We start from the raw sequence: 26426 nt of genomic DNA, 5'->3' as shown, positions 1-26426 counted from the left end.
TCAGAAAGTGATTCTATGCATATTCTCAAAAGGAACCATGGGTCTATCTAGTTCCCGTTTGTATGTTACAAAAATATACACATACCCTTCACAGTGTGGTAAAGGGTATAAAAATCAATATTGGTTCAATTTTTAGGGGAGGCATCATATCACCGTACCTTCCACATTTCGATATTTGGGGGTGTTTGAGAATGTTTTTCAACTTACTATTTTGGATTCACATTGATCTCCCTACGAAATCGACCCATGATTTAGTGTAGCAGACATATAACTGTACCTTCCATTGGAGATTAAGTTCAACGGAATTGGCTGTAATTTGGTATTTTTGCTTCTCATTGAATAGTAATCGACCCTGACGAACTAAACGATGTTTTTATTTATGTTAGTTATAAATTTTAATGAGTGATCTCTGAACTACCAAATTGTTCGGTTGCTGCGCCTGACTAAACATCGCGTCGACGTTGGCGCTAACGTCGTCAACAATACCGACAACGAAGCAATGCGGGAGTATCTCAGTATCGTTGCTACCTTTTACAGTAGCAGACTCCAAAAAACAAAACAAAATAATAACAACAATAGAAATATTAACAACAGTTCAGATTTCGCTCAAGCAGAAAATTTGACAAAGGCAATTATAAAACGAAACACCGACACTCTCCAACACAAACTCCGTCCCTCTCAAATTGACTGGGGTACGTAAAAATTCATTAAGGCACCTTTTGTTTCGATTCGATTATTATCATCACCACCATCGTTTGTTTGTTATTTTGGGCGCGCAACAGACGCTGGCGCTGATCGACAAACACATCGATCCACGGGGATGTAAACAAAGCCACAACAACAACACAATGTATTTAGTGAGTGTTTAGTAGAACTTGAAGAAGCAGCAGCATTTGCTCAGGGTTTATTATTATTATTATTTGTTATTGTTGTAACAAAAATATAAACAGTTTATCATAAGCGCTTAAAGACATCGTACATACTGCATATCTCCCTTCCTAACTGCATAACATAACACTTGTGCCGCATTCCATTCATCCGCGTTGTGGAAATGTACCAGAATGAAGCAGCTAATAGTTCTTTTTGTTTTATAAATCGTTGGAATTTGCCACAGAATGAAGACTATCAAAATGAACCGACCTCAGCCATACTGGACTATTGTAAGCGTACGGTAAGCTAATCATTTAATTTTTATTCTCCCTCCCTTCCTCCCGCTTTCTCTCTATGAATTATAATAATAATTTCTTGTTGTTGTTGATTCATTGCTGCATTTCTTGTGAAACGACAACTTCCACCATCAGTTCCTGCGCCCCTACATGATCATTTTATCGCTGGTTGGCCTCAATCCCATATCGACGGACACGACAAAATGTCGTTCATTTTTAAGTTATTTTCAGTGTCTCAGTTTGGTGGTGGTCCTGATATTTGGTTATTTTTTACAGTATTTGTCATCATATCGGTAAGTTATCGTTGTTGTTTCGTAATTGCTCATCACTTTGTTGTTCTTGGAATATTATGCCATATTTATTTATTTTTATCTTCTTTGTCCGACAGCGGTGATCGTGGCTTTTCAACAAATCTCAAAAGTCTCCACCTCACCGATGAAAATGCATCATTGGCCGAACTGCCCGACTACAATGCCTCCCAAACAATTGGTGAACTCATCTTTGGCTATGTCATACCATTCCTACTCGATTTGGCGGGCTATGTCTCAGCTATTATATGCTGCAAATTCATCGATCAGGAACAATTACAAAATCTCATTGAAGGCTTTTATTCTGTTCGGTTGCCTCTATGCTTACGTAGTGCCGGTGGTTGTAATGCAACCCACCATTATCAAGGTCAAATGGTTGACTCACATGGAAAGTGATCTTGGACTATCAGTAAAGGTATGTATGTACGAATGAACGATGAGGAGGGAGTCTCGTGGTAGTGTAGGTCCACTGATAAGCATGATGTGAGTGAAGGGCCCCCTCTTTTTTAATTACCATTTATTTATGTGTGGGATAATAAATAAGTCTGGGGCCTGTTCTGCTGGTAATGTAAATCACTGCCAGGTGTGTGTGTGTGTGTTCGGAAAAATATATTCATATCAGAGGTAGTAGTGCTGAAGAATTTTATGGGCAAATATTTTATAACAAGCAAATTATTCATGTTTATTTTAGTGTTTATGGAACGATAAAACAATGCCAAGCTGAATACCCTACACCGAGGTGTGTAGAATTTTTAGTGGTTCCAAAATTTGGAAACACAAATATCCCCACCCCATCCTGATTTCCTCTTGCTGAAATCAGCATGGGATGGACTGTATCGAACTATTCACCAGAGAACCCAAAAAGTATCCTCCATCACAGCAATAGGCGTGGACTTTTAAAGAATATTTTTTCAAGAACCATCACAGCTTTACACGTGGATTTTTAAAAGAATATTTTTTCAAGAACCATCACAGCAATAGGCGTGGATTTTTAAAAGAATATTTTTTCAAAAACCATCACAGCAATAGGCGTGAATTTTTAAAAGAATAATTTTTCAAAAACCATCACAGCAATAGGCGTGGATTTTTAAAATAATATTTTTTCAAAAACCATCACAGCAATAGGCGTGGATTTTTAATATAATATTTTTTCAAAACCATCACAGCAATAGGCGTGGATTTTTAAAAGAATATTTTTTTCAAAAACTATACACAGCAATAGCCATGGATTTTTAAAAGAATATTTTTTCAAAAACCATCACAGAAATAGGCGTGGATTTTTAAAAGAATGTTTTTTTCAAAAACCATCACAGCAATAGGCGTGGATTTTTAAAAGAATGTTTTTTTCAAAAACCATCACAGCAATAGGCGTGGATTTTTAAAAGAATATTTTTTCAAGAACCATCACAGCTTTACACGTGGATTTTTAAAAGAATATTTTTTCAAGAACCATCACAGCAAAAGGAGTGGATTTTTAAAGAATATTTTTTTCAAAAAATCACAGCTTTATAGGCGTGGATTTTTAAAAGAATATTTTTTCAAAAACCATCACAGCAATAGGCGTGGATTTTTAAAAGAATATTTTTTTCAAAAACCATCACAGCAATAGGCGTGGATTTTTAAAAGAATATTTTTTCAAAAACCATCACAGCAATAGGCGTGGATTTTTGAATGAATATTTTTTCAACAACCATCACAGCAATAGGCGTGGATTTTTAAAACAATATTTTTTCAAAAACCATCACAGCAATAGGCGTGGATTTTTAAAAGAATATTTTTTCAAAAACCATCACAGCAATAGGCGTGGATTTTTAAAAGAATATTTTTTTCAAAAACCATCACAGCAATAGGCGTGGATTTTTAAAAGAATATTTTTTCAAAAACCATCACAGCAATTGGCGTGGATTTTTAAAAGAATAATTTTTCAAAAAACATCACAGCAATTGGCGTGGATTTTTAAAAGAATAATTTTTCAAAAAACATCACAGCAATTGGCGTGGATTTTTAAAAGAATATTTTTTTCAAAACCATTACAGCAATAGGCGTGGATTTTTAAAAGAATTTTTTTTCAAAAACCATCACAGCAATAGGCGTGGATTTTTAAAAGAATATTTTTTCAAAAATCATCACAGCAATAGGCGTGGATTTTTAAAAGAATATTTTTTCAAAAACCATCACAGCAATAGGCGTGGATTTTTAAAGGAAAGTCCCAAGACCCATCACGCAAGAGGCGTAGATTTTTAAGAAGAAGAACCGCCACAGCAAGAGGCGTAGATTTTTAAGAAGAAGAACCGCCACAGCAATAGGCGTGAATTTTTAAAGAATCATTTCTCCGATCGTTAAAGTAACATTTTGACTTTTGTTTTCAGATACTTCTCTTATTAACAATTGCTGCACAAGATATTATCGAGATCATCATACTGAGTAGCTACTGTATCGAATGTTATCTACTAAAAATACATTTGATGACACTATCACAGAAGTTGCTATTGCATTCAATAGACTCCGTGGATTGGATGAGAGTAAGTAATTTAATACATATAGCTGAACATGGATATATTGAACACCGAACAGACTTCGCATTATCCCGAAAAAAAAACAGATTTTAAAATATTTTTCGTGGATTGCCCACATTACACAACGAAGTTCATATCTTAATTTCCGATTGTTCGTATAACCCATGTTCGACTGTATTACTTAACTCCTTTACTTTTGTTATGGTTCTCTTGTCTTAATCTGCCCCTCTCTCTTTACAGGAAATTCTGGAATTTCGTAAACTATTGGATCGCCTTAACAATCATGTCTCCATACCCGTGTGTTTCTTTATTGTCATGAATTTGGCATATGCCTTTGCCGGTTTCATTTTCATGTTCAAAGATTTCGATTTTCATTATTCGGCATTGAAAATTGTTATATTGAATTTTATAAATGTTGTTCTATGGCTATTGCTCGGCCTAATGCCATTCTTTATGGCCTCGTCGCTAACGCATGCCTGTCAAACGGTTAAAGGCAATGGACATTTTTTGCGTGTACGTCCATTCCTCTATCACAATACCTCAACGGATGATCTCAATTCGATGCTAATGTTTGCCTCCACTCTGGATATGTCAGCGAAATTATTTCGAATGCCAATACAATCGAATTATCTGTGTTTTGCCATACTGGTGCTATCCATTGTGGTGCTAACCATGGGAATGTGTTTCAATTTAAGTCTGTTGGGAATGTTTTAGGGAAAATTGTGGGATGAAATTGATGTTAATTTCCTTTTTCCACTCCCTTCAAAAAATAGTATTAAGTATTACTTACGCCAAAAAACGCCCTTGTACATATGTGTATGTTATGTTATTAGTAAAGCAAAGTGATATATTTTATAATGGAATTACCTTAGATGTAAATAAAAAAAATATGTATTGAAAATAAGTGTAATCGTGTGTTTTTTAACGGATATGGCATTTCCAGTAATTTCCTACTAGAAAAACGCGCAGTGGTTATGATGCAAGAAAATCATATGTAGGTAAAGGATATTGGTTTCGATTTACATAATGCAATATTTGATATTATATTATAATTTCCTTCAATACGTTTTGAAGAAAATTAGAATGTATTACAGCGCAGTGATAGGGGTGGATTTCTAAAATAATATTATTTTTCAAGGACCATAACAGCTTTAGGCGTGGATTATTTAAATAATATTTTTTCAAGATACACTACAGCTTTAGGCGTGGATTATTAAAAGAATATTTTTTCAAGCTACATCACAGCTTTAGGCGTGGATTTTTAAAGAATATTTTCCAATCAACATCATAGCTTTAGGGGTGGATTTTTTAAGGAATATTTTTTCAAGCAAAATCACAGCTTTAGGCGGGGTTCTTTGAAGAATATTTTTTCAAGCAAAATCACAGCTTTAGGCGGGGTTCTTTGAAGAATATTTTTTCAAGCAACATCACAGCTTTAGGCGTGGATTTTTAAAGAATATTTTTTCAAGCAACATCACAGCTTTAGGCGTGGATTTTTAAAGAATATTTTTTCAAGCAACATCACAGCTTTAGGCGTGGATTTTTAAAGAATATTTTTTCAAGCAACATCACAGCTTTAGGCGTGGATTTTTTAAAGAATATTTTTTCAAGCAACATAACAGCTTTAGGCGTGGATTTTTTAAAGAATATTTTTTCAAGCAACATAACAGCTTTAGGCGTGGATTTTTTAAAGAATATTTTTTCAAGCAACATAACAGCTTTAGGCGTGGATTTTTTAAAGAATATTTTTTCAAGCAACATAACAGCTTTAGGCGTGGATTTTTTAAAGAATATTTTTTCAAGCAACATAACAGCTTTAGGCGTGGATTTTTTAAAGAATATTTTTTCAAGCAAAACATCGCAGGTTTAGGAGTGAATATTCAACTTTCCAAGAATTCAGAATGCCAAATTACAGCCAATTCATTGAAAAATGGCTTTATAACCCTCCAGCCATTTCATATCCTTTCAAGGTAAACTACAAGGACAACAATACCTTCCAATACTGTACGGTGTAAATTATAACAAGCCCTAAATAGGCTATGAAAAAGGCCATGAAAAACTATTTAAATGTCATACGAAAAAAATCCATTTTCATTTGAATTTCAATACAAATTGTGTTCAACCTATTTTTATAATTTTATAATCTAATTTTTATAATTGTATTAAAAAAAAATTATTGTGAACGACCATGGCACCCGTTATTAAAGGTCAAGAAATTTTAAACACCCTAGATGATATTCAAGAGCCTGCGAACTTGACGAAATTTGTTCAACATCTTGCCGTCAATGAGGATAAACCAATTACCACAACATTTATGAATAAAGCCAAAGCTGCCTTGGAAGCTGGCGTACGATATGGTTACATTGGAAAATTAAGAGATCGTTATTTTGTTCCCGATGTTGCTGCCGATAATATTGAGGGTAATTTGGAAGAAGCTCTGCCAAAAATAAAGAGTATGGAGAACATAACTTCAGATGCCAATGAAACAACAAATCAACGAAGTGCAAGAAGGGGGCCACGAAGAAGAAGGCGACAATCAAGCAGTCGTTCTCGTAGTCGTTCATCGCGACGAAGTTCTAGAGGCCGTCGTCGCCGTTAATATGTATATCTAAATTATTTGTGTGTGTAAATGTATAAATTATTATGTGGAAATACAAATTTTGAATATTTTTTTAAGGGCAAAGATCGTGGATTTTTTTAGAAAAATTTATGTAAGCGAGGATTTTTTAAAGAATATTTTTGCTAGTCTTTTCAATACGTAGATTTTTTAAACAATATTTTCCCAAGGCGTGGATTTTTTAAAGAATATATTAACCAGCCTTCCCAAGGCGTGGATTTTTTAAAGAATATTTTAACCAGCCTTCCCAAGTCGTGGATTTTTTAAAGAATATATTAACCAGCCTTCCCAAGGCGTGGATTTTTTAAAGAATATATTAACCAGCCTTCCCAAGGCGTGGATTTTTTAAAGAATATATTAACCAGCCTTCCCAAAGCGTGGATTTTTTAAAGAATATATTAACCAGCCTTCCCAAGGCTGGTTAATATATTTTAAAGAATATTTTAACCAGCCTTCAAAAGGCGTGGATTTTTTAAAGAATATTTTAACCAGCCTTCAAAAGGCGTGCATTTTTTAAAGAATATTTTAACCAGCCTTCAAAAGGCGTGGATTTTTTAAAGAATATTTTAACCAGCCTTCAAAAGGCGTGCATTTTTTAAAGAATATTTTAACCAGCCTTCAAAAGGCGTGGATTTTTTAAAGAATATTTTAACCAGCCTTCAAAAGGCGTGGATTTTTTAAAGAATATTTTAACCAGCCTTCAAAAGGCGTGGATTTTTTAAAGAATATTTTTTAAAAATAAATTATTCAAATGGAGTATATTTTCTTATAACATTTAAATCACTTCTCAATTTCAGCACACAGCACTTTAGTAAAACGTATTGTGGCCTTGTGTTTTTGTGATATATAAATATATGTTTTCTTCTTCTGAAAATGTCAAAATTTGTCAGCCTCTTATGTGTCTACCCTTTATACCAAAAATAAAATAAATTGTATTATTTTTTTATAATTTATTTATTTACATTTTAAATAAAATAATTTGAACTAAAATATTGACAAGAATCAGTTTTAAAAATGATAACAATAAAAAGGAACAATAAAGCCATTTGTGGGTCATATAAATTATATAAGGAAATAATTCAAAAACAAGTGTCATTTGCACGATATCAAATCGTATAGAAATTAAACGGAACCCCCAAAAAATAATTTTAAAAAATATGTAATATCAATAATTAGCTGCAATGTCTTCTCTTACAAAAAAACACAATCTCACTCTTCTTTTTTTTTGGTATAATTAAAAAATAAATCAAATATTGCTTCTCATTAATCACAAGAATACATTTTTAAAAAAACATATAAAATAAAATAAATCAAAATTTCCATTAACTTTAGTTTTTAGTTTCAGTTGTTTTGTTTTTTGGTATAGAATTTTATAAAATCAACTAATCGCTTATTGTGATGATGATAATAATCTATTGCTGATAATATAATAATTTAATCCATTATGGACAATTAGTTATAGAATGCACTTTGGTTTAAAGTAATACAGTGTTATTTGAAGCGATGAAATATTCCTTTTGTTTGTTTTATCTTTTCTCACATCTCTATTGTACTTTACAGTTACAGTTATATTGCAGGCCTTTTACATTTTGCTATTTTTTTTTTTTTTTTTCTTTTCTCTCTACCAAATCCAATTTATATAGTTATTATTTGTATTTTGTTAAATTCTGACTAGCACATCACCGCATGTCTCACCAACCCAACCAAGGTGGATGATTAATTTTTGATGGTGGTACAAATGTTAAATTAACTGGTAAATTTATACGAGCATATGATCGTTTTAGTCGTTGCAGTGTATTTTTTATTACCACACCATTACGACCAAGTAAATATCCAGCTGGTATTTGCGTATCTCTATCGGTTTTGTCATGTATCATTTCTATGTAATAATCAAATTCGCTGGATTCACTATTGAATTCGGTAATAATAGCCGCCAGGGCTCCAGCCATTTCGGCATTAATTGTTTTCGTTAGAAAGGAACATTCTCTGGAAAAAAAGGAATAGAAGAAATTAAAAACATATTAAGTTATTTTTAAATATAAGACTTAAAATATTAGAAAAAAGTATTAAACTGCCAGTTGAAAATCCGGAAATAAATCATATAGAATATATTAAATTTTCCCCAGCTTCTGGGAATAGCTGGGGATAATTTTTTCTATAAAGAAAAAAATCCCCAGAAGCTGGGGATAATTTTTTCTATATAGAAAAAACCCGCGAAAAAGCGTAAGTGTTTGATTTGTATTTCACAATAGCATTAGAAATTAATTTCTCCCAATTATGCGTGATATCTATAATAGAACAAACAGTTCAATTAAGCGGGTTCCTCGGTTAATTGAAACCGAAAAATACTGTATTTAGTATTTTATTATTATATTGTAATATCCAATTTTTATGTAATTTGGACGAAGACATGAAAATTTTCATGGAATTTGGATGAATATAAACAATTTATAGGTCCAAAAAGCGTATTTTTCAAGACCCTTTGTATGGGAGGTATATCAAATCTTTGGTCCGTTGCTTCATAGGCATAAGTAAATGTAAATTGCCAATTTTCATTGATTTTTGTTGAATTTTAAAGATTTTATAGGCCAAAAAGGGTGACATTCTCAAGGACCATTATATGGGAGGTATACCAAATCTTGGTCCGATCTATCCAATTTTTTGTCAGTACCAAATTTCAAAAATGGAAGGAGTTATTGTAAGTTAACTCCTTCTATTTTGGCCGCTGTTTATATGAACTCGCGACATAGTGCGACGGACCTAGCTCAGTCCATTGTCAAAAGAAATAGGATTGCTACTACAACAAATTAAGGCCAATTCAGTTAAAAAATGTGTAAAAAATACCGCAAATTTGAGTACCGTCGTATGGGGGTTATGCCCAAAAGTGGACCGATAAGGCCCATTATCGAAATTGGCCTGCCTGCAGACAAAAGACAACTCTATGCTAAATTGTAAATCTGTAGCTAATCCTCACTTTTTATATCTATTCAAAATGAGCCGTGGGCTCCTATTTCAAATGTCCACCTGAAGGCATAAATCTATGATGTTCATATTCAAATAAATATGGCAATAGCAGATGATAGTAAATCGTTCTGGTGGTCTAAATATTTATTTACCCTGTTTGACGTATTTTTCACTACAAATAAATGCCTTATTTAAAATCATTAAACACTAACACCTCAACTTACCCTCTATCGATGAGTGCAACATTACCACGTAATGCACGTTTATTTTCAATTTTTGTGCAACCATCCGATGGTATGGTCGGCACTAATGCAACACCCTCCAAACGCTGTGAAAATGATGTGCCAAAATCCTTCGATGGCCGTAAACGATACGTGTACTCCAACGAATAGGGTTCTGTTATTTCAAAGAAAACATCACCAGCTATAATATCCTGGGTGGTAACAATATCATTTAGGGGTGGATGATGTGAATCACCTGGAAATTAATTTCAATTAGAAAACATAAACACGCAAAATCTTATCTGCATCAAAACTTTATCAATTAATCCCAACATACATACCCAACATGCCAGAGACCAATTGCTGGCCTAATGCCAGTATCAACATGGCCACAAAAAATATAAATTTACCGCAGGTTTTTTCCATGTCAACATTAAATTGTTTATTGTTTTTTAGTTAATTATGTATGATTGTAAATATAAACATAGCCAAGTTTAAGCGTTTTGTCGAGAAATATCCATATCCCTTTAATACAAATTAAACAGCTGACTGGAATGCTTCTTCTTGGTTGTAAAGCATTCACGTTGAGTTGTTAGTTTCATATACAAAAAGAAACACAATAAAAAGCGTTGTCGTTTTCTATATAATTATTAAAATGTTACGATACGTAGGTTGTGTAGATTCCGTTATAAATATTTTGGGATTTAAGATCAAATTGAGTAAATCTTAAATATGGGATATGTCCTGCCATTGAAATGTTTTCAATGTATTTTGGTATTATCCATTCGACATATCTACGTTTGAAAAGAAGTTTGAGGTTAGATTTCAAAGCTCACGAAGTTGTGAATGAAGAAAAAAGGATACAAGACGATATGTGCCTACTATAGAAGAATAGGTCTTCTTCCCATTGCATATAAAGTGCTATCCAGTGTGCTGTGTGAACGATTGAAGCAAATGGTCAATGACATTATTGGACCTTACCAATGCGGCTTCAGACCTGGAAAATCCGCCATTGACCAGATTTTTACTCAGCGCCAGATCCTTGAAAAGACCCACGAAAAACACATCGACACATCCCACCTATTCGTCTACTATAAAGCCACACTCGACAGCCCTATCCGATCAGAGGTGTATAAAGCCATGTCTGCGTTCGGCATTCCTGCAAAAATAATAAAGCTATGCAGGATAACTTTAACTGGCACAAGGAGAGCAGTTAATAACGGAAAGTACCTCTTGGAGACCATCAATACCAAACGTGGATTCAGACAAGGTGACAGTTTGTCGTGTGACCTGTTCAACATCCTGCTGGAAAAGGTCATACGAGATGCAAATGTGAACAGAAATGACACTCTGTACCCCAAAAAGCATATTTTACTCGCCTACGCCGACAACATCGACGTAATGGGTCGAACATTGCGAGCGGTAACAGCCACCTTTGAACAAATTGAGAAGGAGTCTGCCAAAGTGGGTCTGACAGTAAATGGCAAGAAGACCAAGCTGATGGTATCAACGCGCAAGACGTCCCGTAGACTCGGACCAACTGTGGAACTTGAACACTACAGCTTCGGGGGTAGTGAACGATTTTATATACCTCGGTACCGCCAAAAACAAAATTAATAACATCAGTTTTCAAATCCGGAGGAGAATAGTGTTGGCCAACAGATCCTACTCTGGTCTAAGTAAGCAACTCAAAAGCAAGACCACCTCTCACCAGTCCCATGCTGTTGTATGGATCTGAAGCATGGATACTTGTGCAAGCAGATGAGGCAGCTCTTGGAGTGTTTGAGGGAGGGGAAGTCCACGAATTAGATGGAAAGATCAAGTAGAAGACAACATCTCGTTCAAATTGCATGAGAGGCGCACAAGACTGACGCGCCTATAAATCTTTTTTACGCTCGGCTTTTGGAACAGCCGTTCTGTCATAATCCAGCTAAGTAAGTGAATGAAGAAATATTGAGTAAATCTTAGAAGGTGTATGTCCTGCCATTAAAGTATTTTCAATGTAATTTTTATTAACCGTTCGATAAATGTTGGAGAAGAAGTTTGAGGTTAGATTTAATAACTCAGCTAGGACATTTTTTGGCAAAGCTGTGAATGGGAACTGGAGTATCCTGTTATAATACCAACAATTAATTTCATCTCCTTAATTCCCAGTTAATTTCATCTTCGCCTATTTATAAAACCTATCGATTTCAACTAATATAAAACAATAATTTTATTATTAGTCCTTTTTGTAGAAACCCAATTGCCTCTAAAATATGAAAACTATAACAATTTCTATTATAATTTCATTTATTTTTACATTAAGTTAATGTATAAAAAATAATTTAAAAACATTATAAAACATAACCTAACAAATTGACTAGAATCAAATTACACAGCACCCATCAACTATTGCTATCGCTTTTCCGTTGTATTTACATTTAAACGATCGCGTAATATCGTCCTTATTGTCTCCTCCTTCTGAGCTAATTTCTTTTCCATTTTATCAATCTCCTGCAAATGACGAGCATGTAAACCACGAACTTGAGATTCTTTATGTTTGACAATAGTTTCCAAACGTTTGAGAGCATCCCAAGTACTTTGTAAATTCGCTTGACCTTCTTCTAGTTTTTGAGCCCATTGTAGAGCAATACGAAGTCGTGCCCGCAAACGATCTCGTGATTTTTTCACCTTTTCTGTTGAACGTTGCAGTGAGGCATTCCGTTTCCGCAACTCTTCCATCTGAGCAGAATGTTGTTCCAATTCTTGTTTTAATTTAGCATTTTCATCTTTAAACTTTACCACTTGATGATCCGCACTGGCATGTCGTTCGGTTAGCTCTCCAATTGTACGTTCCAGAGAATGTTTTTCCTTGCTATGTTGTTGGCGTAATTGTTCGAGCAGTTCTTTGCATTCTTTTAGTGAATTGGCTATGGTGTCTTGGGGTAACGCTGCAATACTTTTGAGAGACACCAATTCTGCTTTACATCTGGTATATGCATTCTGTAAATGTTCCATGTCCAAAACCAATGTTTGTATCTTCTGTTCATAACAGTGCATAACTTCGACCAGTTTTTCTTTGGCTAAATCAGTTTTGCGGGTTTGAGCTTCAGCCTTTTGCCGGCATATGTCCAGCTGAGCCTGAAGTCGGGCACGTTCCTCACGCCAATTACCACCATCTCTCTTCAGCGAATCCACTTGCTGCTGTAAACGATTATTCTCTTCCAAAACTGTTTTCAACTCTCCCGTAAAATGTTCAAATTCTTGGGTATATTGTTGTATTAAATCATCTTTGTCGCGTATCATTTCATCGTAGGATTGCAGCAGTGGAGCCAATGTATGATTACGTATTGGCTCCTCTTGCCACTGTGATATGGAAGATTTATTCGCACCTGAGGCACTGGCAGTCTTTAGAGTTTCTTCGGAAGCTAATTTCGATTGGCGTAATGCATCTTGATAATGTTCAATTTGTACATTCAAACGGTAGACCAAGGTCTTCATCATATTTACATCGGCAGTTAATAAACGATTATCTTCATCACTCTTCTTTAGTTCACTTTCCAAACGATGACATTTGTCACAATTTGCTATTTGTTGTTGTAGGTGGGCGATTTGTTGTTGCAGAACTTTGGCCTCATGGAGTAGGCGTTGATTTTCATCGGCAAATTGTTCGTTAAATTTATGAACTGTCGCTAAGCGTTGAAGGAGTTTTTCCATTTGTTTGTCCTTCGACTGGAGCTGAAATGGAGGGAATGGAAATATTTTAGTAATTTAATGGAAAGTAAAGAGGAAAAATAGAGGACTATGCAGTTCATTTGATTGAGAGAATAAAAATGTTATACAACTGGTCAAAAATTAAAATAAGAATAATACAAGTAAAAATTTCATTAAGTTTGGTCGGATCGTGACCAACGTGAGTTGGATATTTAAGGAACATAAACACGGTCGTGTAATTTATATGTGGCATGCAATAGACTGCTGGAGTTCTTTGCAAAATAAATTCGTAGTCAGAAGAAGCTCAAGATGGAACATGTTCTTATTTAAATATCCTTCAGAAACTTCAGATATTAGGCAAACTCAAACTATTTTCATACTGACACAACACAAATCCAACTATTGGTCTGTTTCCGTACCTCAAACATATACTAGATTTTACTATTTTCTTCGATATCATAAAGGAAAATTCGTTATCGTAGTAGTAGTTGATTCTTGTAGTACGGGAACAAACCATATAGTAGTGTTTCCAAACGCGAAATATAACATAAAATCGCCCAGATTTACATCACAGGTTTATTTCTGTGTACTAGAGCCTTCAGAATATCAAGCAGATATTGAACTGAGCTTCTGTACCTATTAATTTGCGGATAAAATCAACTGAAGTCGATTTTCTTCATTGTTTACCAACATTTTTCACATCATGAACTATTTGTCCGGAAACTCTGCATTCAAGACTTTGCTAAATCACAACTTACCAAATCATGAAAATAGCTAACATGTTTCACATTTTTATTATTTATCCTATCACCACAACCACCACCGCCACCAGTCGATTCACCGCCACGCAGCAGTCTTTCCTCTGGCTTACATTCAGCACTCTGGGAACGTCTTGTAAAATTCCCAGATAATGTTTGTAATTGTTTTTCTTTGGTACGTTTTTTGTGGCCAACCTTACGATGTTGGTCTTCTTGCTGTTGTTGTCGTTGCTGTTCATTGTCGGATTGATCCAAATCGGTTATGATGACATTACGACGTGTTGTTGACATTTTATTGAAACAAATTTATTGTTATATTAAAATTATTTCAAATAAATAAATTAAACGTGTTTTCTTTTTTATTGTCTATTATAACTTTGTATTGTGCCAGGAAGGGTGGTGTTAAAGGACCTCTGAAGTTCAACGTTACCATGGTAATGGTTCAACTAGACATTGGCGCGTTAAATATGGAAAATAGGGTTGTCAAAATAGAATTTGTGGAATTTGTTTATATTTGAATCTTATTTACGGAATAAGGCAAGCATTAGGAATAAAGTAAAATCGTTAAGAAATCTACTTATTTTTTATTTATTTGAAATATTTGTTCTATAACCTCCAAATTATAAGTTTCTCAAAATATAAATTTCGAAAATTTTATTTGCTCATCAGAATTGCCATCTCTATATGAAGTCCTGAAACAAGGGTTGAAAATGTGGGGAAGAGGTTTGCCTGGTACGGTTTAAAGTTAACCAGAAATTGACACATGCGAACATGGACATATTTAAATCCTATAATTCATAATTAAATCGGTGGAAACAGACATTAATCAAGATCATTTATATTTGCAGTAGCACAGTCTAATGTACATATGTTTAATATCCTGAAGGTTCCAGTGATCGAAAATAAATCTGTAGTGCACTTCTGTATATATACCCTTCACCACACTGTGGTACAGGGTATTATGTATTTGTACATATGTTTGTAACAGGCAATATTCTCCTTTTGAGAATATGGATAGAAATTCTTTCTGAGTCGATTTATGCATGTCCGTCCGTCCATCTGTCCATTTTAAATTGTAAACAAACTACAGGTCGCATTTATGATCCGAATTGGATGAATTTTGGCACAGCTCATTTATTTGGCCCAAGGACGAACCCTATTGAATTTGGGAATAATCGGTTCAAATTTAGTTATAGCTCCCATATATATTTTCGTCCGATTTAAGGTAAATGTCCTTATATATCTTTCGATTTGCACGAAATTTAGCATGGCGTACTGAATTAAGTCTAGAGTTCAAATTGCCATCGCGTACTATATTAAGTCTAGAAATTATTTGTGAGTTGCTCATACATTCCTCCCTCATCGCAACTTGATATTTATAATCAGCATGTGTTAGCAATAAATTCAATCACTAACAAAATGAATGACTGACAGAATATTAGTTATCGGCGATTTTAATCTGCCGTCCGTACAGTGGCTTTCATTGCCAGATTCTGAGGCTCTAACACCCTTGACATCTGATGCAAATGTAAACCCATATAATTTTGAAATTGTAAATCGATTTAGCGACATAAATCTTTATCAAATAAATAGAATATCAAATTGTTGTGATCGAATTTTAGATCTAGCATTTGTGAATTATACACAATGTTTTGAAATAATTAGAATACCGCTAGTATGTACTCCCGAAGATAAGTACCATCCTACATTATGCATATCCATGATGCATAATAATTTAGCTATCAAAAATTCTTCAATCTTTATTTAAGGGTACCCCACTTATTAATTTTTTATTTTGACTTAATTTAAACCTACACTAATTCAAGAATTTCCCTATAAAATTTCAAGTGAAAATCTCAACAATTTTTAAAGATATAGCCGATTTATTGTGTTAGCATCAGGTGACAGCAAGAGGGCTTCTCACACTTTAAACGCGTTTTTCTCCAAACAGCGTTTTTGCGAATGGCGGGCACGATAACTCAAAAACTTATAACCCAATTGATTTCAAATTTTTAGGACGTTTCTCTGTGAGTGTATAGGTACCAATTGGTGAAGATGTTCATTATTTTTTATCTTAGTTTGTGGTCAAAAATAGGCGATTTTTCAAAAAACAAGATTAAACAAGATTAAGCATAATCTCAAATCCTATCCTAAATCTTTTTATGACTTTGTTAATATAAAAAGGAAAACTACCTCAAATCCCACCATTTTGAAATTCAATAATCAGATATTGGAGAAAAACTCTGAAATTTCAGAGTGCTTTGCAATTTTTTCGATACAACATATTCATATTCACCCTGTCCAAATAAAGACACATATAGTTATAAATTATCGACGATAGATGAAATATCTATGCTTTTTCTACAAAGTCAATGTGTTTCTAAAAATCTACGTTAATTTAAGATCAATTATAAGTCCAGGTCCGGATGGCATTCCTAGCATAATTCAAAAGTACTGTTCAGATACATTGGCTATCCCGGAAATATAGTCATTTTCCTACCTTCTGGAAGAAATCCTATATAATTGGATTACAAAAAACTGGTAGCTTAACTAATGTCTCGAAGTATAGATGAAATCCTAAATTAAGTGCAATTCTAAAATTATTCGAAAAATTGATTACTGATGTAATTTCTCATAAAGTTCAGCCAATCTTAAGTCCATATCAACATGGTTTTCGTAGTGGCCTCTCAGCCATTACCAATCTTATACAATTTTCCTCAACCGCCATAAAAGGTTTTATTAAGCGTAATCAAACCGATACAATATACACTAACGTAAAGCTTTTGACAGGGTTAACCATAAACTTTTAATATATAAATTAAATCGAATTGGTTTCAGTAAAAATTTGATGATTTGCCAAATGCAATAATCCATTCCAAGTTGCTAATGTAATGTCAGACGATGTCAAGTTGTTTATCACCCATAATTCTATGAAGCAAGCTGATTTACTTTAAAATGATTTAAATAGCCTTTTTCAATGGTGCAAATTAAACTGTATGGATTTAAACCTAAACAAATGTAATCTAAATGGCACCAGTGTGGTACGCGAATGTAAGCGATACGCAGTGGAAGAACATTCAAACCTGTCAGAATGCCGCCCTGAGAACTGCGACAGGGTGCCTCCTTATGACGCCAGTCATAAGGGATGTTGTCGATACAGTACCTGCTTGGGTGTAATCGCAGGAATCATCCATGACATAATCTTATGGATAGAATTCCCCCACCTAGGCACGTAAGGAGAGTTCTACATGATCTAGAGAGAGAGAGAGAGATGTCCAACGGTACAAAAGAGAACCCCTAGATCAAGAGGCTTATCGAGCAGGAATTACCAGCATTCACACGGAAGCAGTAACCCAGGCAATGGACCAATACCATGTGAGTGCAGTAGCAGAAGAGCCACAGCTGCCTAGACAAACGAGAGTAGTTTTAGCCCAACTATGATCAGGATGGTGCAGCCGCCTCAATTCGTATTGGGACCGAATTGACAGCGCGGTACCAAACACATGCCCTGCATGTTGACTTGGAGCTCACGATACGCTACATCTCATTAACTGCCCTGCTAAACCCACTCATCTGTCTCCGGAATCTCTTTGGACGCAGCCGTTACAGATTGCAACCATCCTGAACATAGAAGAGGAGTCAGAACCAGAATAATTTAAATACAACAAACATGTAGACAGTTGCTACAACAACAACATATTATTGGTACTGTTTTATCAACTGTAGATTCATTTGTTGATCTTTGGTATTTTAATGTATCTAAAATTAAATTTTAATAATAATGCAATTTCTGTGGTAAACAAAGCCCACGGTGTCTTAGGATTTATAAAATGATGGGCTAAAGAATTTTCTGATCCATACATTACAAAACAACTTTTTACATCTCTTGTCCGACCCATCTTGTATGAGATCCCCAATATACAATATATACCGATAAAATTGAATCAGTTGAAGTTTTATTATTTATGGGAGATCCACTTAGTAAAATGTGTATTGATTTCAATTCTGTGTATTCATGAATATAGAACTAATAAAATCTAATATACTTGAATTTTTAAATGTATGATGCAACTTAATAACAAACTGGTGTTGAAGTAGATTTCTGTAGCTGGTTTTCTATCCCTTCTCATATTCCATCATAATGCGGATTATGGAGTGTACGCGATCCCTATGAAAGGGAGGTCGCCACCTCGGTCGGCAGGGGTAGGAAAGTGAGACATGGGAACGTTTGAAAAAAAATTAATAATAATCACCTTACTGGATCAATGATGGCTTACAACATATGTTCTGTCATTGTATGAAGTCATGTTCCAAGATGGAGGAAGGCTTTTACATGAAAAATGAAAATTACTCACCTTAAATAATTTCTTCAACAACTGCCCAATAACAACTACTCAAACAATTTGTTCGTTTTATTGTTTTATTTATCCATTATAACAAAACAATTTTGTTTAAAAAATGAATTAATTTCGTTTTTTTTTTTTTTATTTTAATTTTAGAAGTGCATAAAAGGAGAACTTTTTTACATCTCCTTTTTTCTTGTTTTTCTCGTTTATTTTTCTTTTTTTATTTATTTCTTTTTAATTATAAAAATCATCATTATCATCAAACAAAAAACTCTTGTTAAATACATACATACTCTACAAATATAGTAAGTAATATTATTTAAAAAAAAATTAAAAATTATTAGCATTAAAAATATTTAAAAAATGACATAAAATAATTTACATTGGTATCAAAAACTGATTAGAATAGTAACTTATACATTTAACCAACAGATGGTGTTAGAATCAACTTGCCAATGACTATCTCAGACAAACGCTTTAACATACCTACTATTAGAAACTTAATAGATTCCCTTAGTTGTGTTGCTTTCTTGTACACGGCGACGACGATGAAGACTCCTTTTAGTTCAATTTATGACAAGGGGGTTGTAGATGGTGTGTGATTGTAGTATGGTGGTGGACACCGCCACCTCAGTGCTGCTAGTTTATGGGGAAATTAATTTGTAAATTAACAAATTGAGAAAATCTTTCCAATACGGCTGGGTACACCGTACGCATTAGCTGCTGATATCCTTCATCGCCGAGTTGGGTACGTAAATTCCCCAACTGCCATTCGATGTATTGCGGTAAAGCAATCTTGTGTACCGGATCCTTTAATGACAACTGCCGGCAACGATCATAGTGATAGGTTTTATAATCAAAATCATCCATGGTACAATAACTACTCGTATCCAAATCATATTCATCGGCAAATACCAATGAATCGCAATATTTCACGGGTTTGTTTTCTTGTGGCGCATTGGCGTCTGTATCAGTCAACGGCTGTTGTTGACCATCGTCATCTTCACGCATCACCTCGAACAGAGCATCACCAATATTTTGCATAATGGCGGGAAAACGTTCCAACAATATGGGATTATTGGAAAATATCGATAAAAAGGCCAACGAGAATAATTTGATTTTCTCCAATTCTGTGACCAAAGGCATTTTTGTGATCCATACATCTAGAATGGTTTCCAAGGCATTTGGTTGTTGCAGTTCCTGTATGACTTCCATGAAAACCTGTTGACTTATGAGCAAAACGCGTGCCACCATCGTTAGGTACATTCCCATTAGCATAGGAAAATCTTTATTGCTATAAACTTGTCGGAAAATATAGGGTAAAACGGGCCGCACCAATTCCAGACCATTTGTTGTGTCGGTTTTCAAACATATCTCCAATACTTTCACCATAAGTATTATACCCTCGGGACGTATATCGTCAAACATACGATTACAAAAGTCGACAAATGAACGTCCATAACGTTCCAAATAAGCATTGGCATCTAATAGGATATAGGCTTGTATCAACACCAGTACAGTACGTAGATTTTCCGATGACATTTCGATGATCGGCATAATGTTTCGACATAGATCGATGAGTGGCGCCGACATGCTTGTGGAATTTTCAACAACAGCTACCCATAATGAGAGACCTTCTTCGATGAGATATATATGAGAGGGTTCCTGGAAAAATTTATGAAAAAATTGGGGTTATTAAAAATATATATTTTAGAGGGATTATTAGAAATTGCTTCACTTTTTAAATAAAATTTAAATTCTAATCAATCTTTCTTCTGTTCCGGAACCTAGCCTTACATATAAACAGACGAAAATTTGTATAAACCCCAACATTATATTGGAGTAATAACCGATTACTCCAATGACGTTATCCAAAAATCCCTGACAAAAGCTATGTCCTTTAATTGCTATCGCTAATAGCGACTAATAGTCAGTCGTATTGAGCTGCAGCGACTACGGTGGCTAGGCCATGTTGTGCGGATGAATGAAAATGCCCCAGCTCAAAAGGCATATAAAAATGAGCCTACTGATGGTTCCCGTAGAAGGGGAAGGCCACAAATTAGATGGAAAGACCAAGTACAAAACAACATCTTGGAACGTGGTCTTCCAAATTGGTGGACTTGCGCACAAGACCGACGCGCTTGGAAATCTTTTTTAAGCTCGGCTTATGGAACAACCGTTCTGTAACAAGCCAGCTAAGTAAGTTATAGCGACTAATTTCGTCCAGTCCCTTGATCCTGTTCTAAGCGGCCTCGATTGCATTTTTATGTGGGTTAGTAGTCAAAATATTTTTAGTGCATCGCGTCTAGAGCTGAGGTTATGGGGCAATTGGAACCCACAAAATTCTTTGCAATATCGAGTGGACTTTGAAAAACACAAAAATTTTATGGGGAGACCCAAAAGAGGGTAAGACAAATATTAATGCTAAACAATTAGGAAATCAACAGACTGCCCGGTATTCTCAAAGGACATAACGGGCTGCAGGCCCACTTGCACAAGATTGGATACGAGGGAAGGAGCTGGTGTAGAGCGTGTGGGGAAGATAGCGAAACTTTAGAATTTTTTTAGGAACGAACAACTTTTGTGAAATAATCGACTTTGGGGGGTTGAATGGAAAAAACTGAAAGACTTCACAAACAAAACATAATTCCTAGAAATTTAGGACAATTAAAATCCAAAGATGACTTCTTCTAAATTTCTTCCTTCTCTGGAGTGCACAACAGGCCACATACAGGCTTAAGTTGATGTCCTAATATTGGACATGTGGTGGGGTGGTCTTGAATCTTAAATGGCTACAGATGCAATAAAGTCCTACAACAACAGATCTTGTTCTGGACCAACTAAGTTCCGGATACGAGAGCGCATTGTCTCCGGAACCCTAAACAGGTGCCCCTTCTGCGAGCAAGCCCTCACGACACACACCATATATTCAATTGTCCGTCCGCTACCCTTTTCAAATCCGATTTCCTAACATTTAATTTATATATTTTCCTTTTTCCGTTTTTTACCATTATTTTCAGGAAATGACTTTCATCAACAGCCAACCTGTTACATCAATAATCTCTCGCCGAAGTGCAGGTACCAATTTATCACAAATATCACTGTCGGGCCAAAGCTTTATCCCTTGATATGGGCACAAAACAACAGCCATCAATTTGGTTTAGGCCCCAAACTGTCAGACTATACCCACGGTTAGGTTCATAGCCAAAACTATTCCCAGTAGAACTCCAGAGAGATTGTAACTGGTCATTCACAGACTATAGCCTCCGATCAGCTTTGTTGACGAAAGTACTACCATTAGAACTAATAATTGCAGGCTTCATCTTACGACGTTGGCATCTATACGCAGCAATTGGCTCGTATATATCAGAAAGACACATGGTATCAGGGAAGAATGGCTTTAATCAGAGACGAACCTTCAAACGGACGCCTGCCTAAGGCGTTCGATACAGTCCACGTAAAAAAATGGTAGATGCACGGTTACGGAATCCTACATAGATGGCCTACCTGCCTTCACCGGCACACACCAAACAGATATTGTCTCGGACAAAAGGGATCCTAATTTCGAGGTCCAGCAGTCGCAGCAATTGACTTGTATATATCAGAAAGACACATGGTATCAGGGAAGAATGGCTTTAATCAGTGACGAACCTTCAAACGGACGCCTGTCCAAGGCGTTCGATACAGTCCACTTAAAGGAATGGTAAATGCACGGTTACGGAATCCCACATAGATGGCCTACCTGCCTGATCTTGTCTCGGACATAAGGGATCCTAATTTCGAGGTCCAGCAGTCTTTCTAGTTTTTATTCCCCATTCTCTAGGATTCCCAGCTTTTGGGATAAAATTTACCTCCTTCCTCAGATTCGATATGTATGATAAATATACCCGGTCATTTGCTATCTGGTTCTGGCCCAAAGTGTTTTCAGAGTGGGAGTTTTATCAGGTGCATTGCTGACATAAATAATAATCGAACATCTACTCTGCTGATGTCCTATGTTTCCTAACAGAAGGCATTCATTTTTGGTAGATTTGAGGATGCTAACCTTCTCCGAGGTAGACCCCATAACAATTTACAACTTGGGCTACCAGTTTTAACCTCTACTTCTTCTTCCTTCATGTTATCCCTTTCTTCGTACAACCGGGAAAAAGAGTAAACGATTAAAAGTCAAGAATACCCCTGCCAGAAGTAGTCAATGTGCCATCAGTTGGTTTGATATTACTTATGGATTTATGATCCTTATATGTTACTTGATATAATCTGACCGCTTCGTTAACTCCACCAACTGACTCAATAAATCATACCCAAGACCTTCGTTTATGGTCCTTTAGCCTTCATGATATCGATATTTTACTTCTTGAATTGTTTATGGTCCTTAGATATTACTTTACGAAATATGATCGCTTCGTTAACTCCTTCAATCGACTCACAAAACATACCCAAGACTTGCGTTTAGCCTTCTTGATTTAGCTCTTATACTTGTTGAATAATTTATAGTCCTTTAGATATTACTTTACAAAATCTGACCGCATCGTTAACTCCATCAATTAAACTCACTAAAACATACCCAAAACTTGTGTTCAACCTTCTTGATTTCACTCTTGTACATAATGAACTGTTCCCTTTAATCATCACAATCAGTACTATCATTGTATGATTAAAATTTCTTCCTAACTTTCTCTAGAAGTTAAAAACATTATGAAATTGCATTCATTACGTCATCATCTCAATACATCTACTACATCACAACTCACCTGCAGATCAGTACTCAATGCAATCACACTATACAAAAATGGACGCATTTTCTCCGGTATGTCACGTATCGCTTTCACAACTTGTTGTAGTGTACAGATGATAGCACACCGCAGCATACTATAGTCCTCGCTTTCTTTCCATAGCAGAGGTAAATATGATATTAAACTATCGGCATAGGGTTCAATGTTATCACTCATTTTCTCCACCAGCGATGACATAATAGCCAATACTTTCATTTTGGTATCACATTCTTTGGCTTCACGCAACAGAATGAAGAGAGCATTGAACGAGGGTTCCAAATAGGGTAGGAAGGATTCGGGAGCAAAATCAAAATCAGATATTAATATGGATAATGTACTGGATGCTGCCAAACGGATGGACATATCTTCAGCTGGTCGCAGAAGATGTAAACATGCCTCATATGCCAAGGGTCGTAGATTACGCGAAAAATTAACACCAGCCCATTCGCCCAGTAGCCATATGATACGTCTTCTTAGAATACGAAAATTAAGTGCATCGATTTTCAGTTCATTCAACAGTTGACCACTAAACCAGGCATCGAAATCGAGTTCATTAAATAAATGTAATGAAGCCTGCCCTGCTGCATTGTAAATTGCATCTTTGAGTAAGATATCTTTTAGATCCGATTCCGCTGTCAGCTGTATTTGTTGAGCTTTCTGTACATATTTCACAACTTCTGCTGACATTTGAGCTTGATAATTGGTAACGCACACCGTAAAGAGAGTCTCAACACAAGGCCTCAACGCATATTTCCATGTATCACCACCACTATCATCTTGGGCAAACTCCTCCGGATCCTCCAGCCATAAATCCAATTCGATTTGTGTCAGAATAAAATAATGTGTAATAATTTTCTCACAAATATAACTTAAGCGCTCCTCGGTGAAAAAGGTTTCCAGCGATGAACGTATCTCCAAGTCCTGGCTATTTTCATTATCCAAGAAGTTGTCGATTTTCTGCCAATAGAACGGTGACATTAGACCCTTCATCAAATTGATACAGTGTATGGCAAATTGGCGAAAATTTATGACGTTTTCGGTGAATATCAGATAAGCACTAACATGGAAGACATGATCGAATGTGAACTGCAGGGCCATGGGTACGAAATTCTTAAAGGCCACGGCATGTGTATCTTGGAATTCCAGCAGGGTTTTCATCTGTTTCAAAATCAACTTTTCCAGCAGGCTGACCAAGTTTTCGTCGGCATTCAATTGGCGCAGTTCGTAGCGGACACTTAGGCACTGCTTCAAGCGTCCGAATAACTTCTCTACAAATTGTAAGCAAACAGGGAAGTTTTGTGGCTTCATATAACCATAAATGGTTAGCTTCCGCAAGATCCGAGTACACAACACTGCAATCTCCAGCGTGGTTTTGGCCAACATGGGCTGGCCATCTTTCAGCTGATGGAAGAACAGTGTGCAGTACGTTTCCCACATTTGATAGAGAAACTCATAGATGTTGCTAGTCAGCTCCTCGAAGACTCTCCTCTCGCCCCATATGCGACGCGATGCCAAGGCCTTAATGACATGATGCAACGTCAGCAGTACCCGTTGTAGTTCTCCGCTTTTCAGGGATTCACAGCCAGCAGTGTTCGAGGCGGAGAATGCTTGTATACGCTTCAGCAGTTCGGGCATCAGTTGTGGCCAATCGTGCGGACAGTCTATGCGTGCAATACGTGCCATCAGCACCGCAATTTGCAATGAAACCTGGGGAATGGGCTCGTTCGAGAAATGCATCAGCAGCAGGTCACGTATTTGCTGCTTTTCCTCCGGCGACAATTCCTGACGCATGCCCTTACGCCAATACTTATTAATGCCATTCTTCAGGTAGACCACGGCCATCCAACGGACATTGACATCCAGCTGTTGGATAATATTCGGATCGCCCACCGCAGCCAAGCACAAACGTGTTAACGTCGGAAAGAACCCCGTCTGTGATTCCCATTCTACCAGCTGGGCCTCAGCTTTGCGTACCACCTCATGATTGCTGTCGGTAGCGGCTCGTAAAGCCTGACATACCATTACTTCTGGTGAGAGAGGAGGCGGTGTTTGTTGCTGCATATCCATTATGATGGATGGCAAAATGCTACAAAGTTTGCAACCGACAAAAAGAAGGAAGACGAAATGAAAAGACGAACGTAATGCATCAATAACCGGAAGGTGTGGCTAACAAAATCACAGATATTGGACAATTTTCACAATGGAATGTGTTCGGGAGATGACTTACATTTTTTCAACATCAAATACGGCTCCTTTTCGATAATATTGATTGGTCTAATGAAAACGGAAAAATTGAAATATAATCGTGAGAATCTAAATTTTTGTAACCAAATGCTAATCGAGAGACGTCGGCGAACAATGACACTGTCAAATGGGGTATGTTCAGTGTTGTGCGAAATTGAAAAGAATGATGTCAATTTGTTGGCGAACAAAAAATTTGCAAATCCTATTAGAATTTGCTTGCTGCGGAACAGGGTGGTTCATAAATTCAGTATTTTTTTCTTTTTTCAGTCTTTTGAAGAGTTTACTTGTGGCAAGTCTTTGTTTGTGGGAGAGAGGGGCAAGGGGAATACAAATGGAAAAAATTACTCGTACGGGCAAACATGGATGCAGGTTTTTAAAAACCGTCTGATCAGAATTCTCTCGCCTTAAAACTCTGTAGGTGTCCATCGCTAATTAGCAGAAGACACAGACAGTTTGCCAAATATGAAATTGATAATCTAGCTTTCTTCTCCGGAATAGACACAAAGAATATCCTAATCTTTGTTAAAATGTTGACATGGCTGAAATAAATAATTTTCTACACTCTTTTAGACTTTCTCTATCTCTCCTTTTTCACTTTCCTTTACTCCTTTCTTTTCAGGTATCCAGGGTGAGCACAATGGACAATGGTCTCTAAGTGAAAGGGTGTTTTGCTTTATAGGAGATCTACAAGGTCTCTCTGTTAGCGTCAAAGTGCTGCCGGCCAGCTCATTCTGATGGATGTATATCCGAAGTAAAAACAAACATCTCAGCAGTATTTCCTAGTATTTGCCAATGGACATGACGAGCTTCTTCGT

The 26426-nt window shown here is 35.9% G+C and overlaps 3 protein-coding genes and 1 pseudogene across 3 annotated transcripts; 1 reads left to right on the top strand and 3 right to left on the bottom strand.

Annotated features, from left to right (window-relative positions):
* Positions 1-1044: 1044 nt before the first annotated feature.
* LOC133337547 (uncharacterized) lies at positions 1045-4704 on the top strand (annotated as a pseudogene).
* Positions 4705-8293: 3589 nt separating this feature from the next.
* On the bottom strand, positions 8294-10229 carry LOC133337546 (PRADC1-like protein). The gene is made up of 3 exons (XM_061545764.1): positions 10134-10229; positions 9796-10048; positions 8294-8593 (listed from the first exon to the last, which is right to left on the bottom strand). Exons 1-3 carry the CDS (start codon positions 10216-10218, stop codon positions 8299-8301), a joined length of 633 nt encoding a protein of 210 aa, XP_061401748.1. The 5' UTR covers positions 10219-10229; the 3' UTR covers positions 8294-8298.
* Positions 10230-12189: 1960 nt separating this feature from the next.
* LOC133337545 (protein Cep89 homolog) lies at positions 12190-14537 on the bottom strand. Its single transcript, XM_061545763.1, has 2 exons — positions 14247-14537; positions 12190-13512 (listed from the first exon to the last, which is right to left on the bottom strand). The coding sequence occupies exons 1-2, from the start codon at positions 14535-14537 to the stop codon at positions 12190-12192; spliced, it is 1614 nt and encodes a 537-aa protein (XP_061401747.1).
* Positions 14538-19227: 4690 nt separating this feature from the next.
* On the bottom strand, positions 19228-25680 carry LOC133337550 (importin-11-like). Its single transcript, XM_061545768.1, has 3 exons — positions 25595-25680; positions 23347-25453; positions 19228-20257 (listed from the first exon to the last, which is right to left on the bottom strand). Exons 2-3 carry the CDS (start codon positions 25432-25434, stop codon positions 19232-19234), a joined length of 3114 nt encoding a protein of 1037 aa, XP_061401752.1. The 5' UTR covers positions 25435-25453; positions 25595-25680; the 3' UTR covers positions 19228-19231.
* Between the last annotated feature and the right edge of the window lie 746 nt (positions 25681-26426).

This window comes from Musca vetustissima, unplaced genomic scaffold (genome assembly GCF_032173495.1).
Source record: "Musca vetustissima isolate MV318-11 ecotype Yass unplaced genomic scaffold, APGP_CSIRO_Mvet_v1 utg39613, whole genome shotgun sequence".
Classification (NCBI taxonomy): Eukaryota; Metazoa; Arthropoda; class Insecta; order Diptera; family Muscidae; genus Musca; species Musca vetustissima.
The sequence above is the reverse complement of the archived record's forward strand: the minus strand, read 5'-3'. Positions and strand labels throughout refer to the sequence as shown.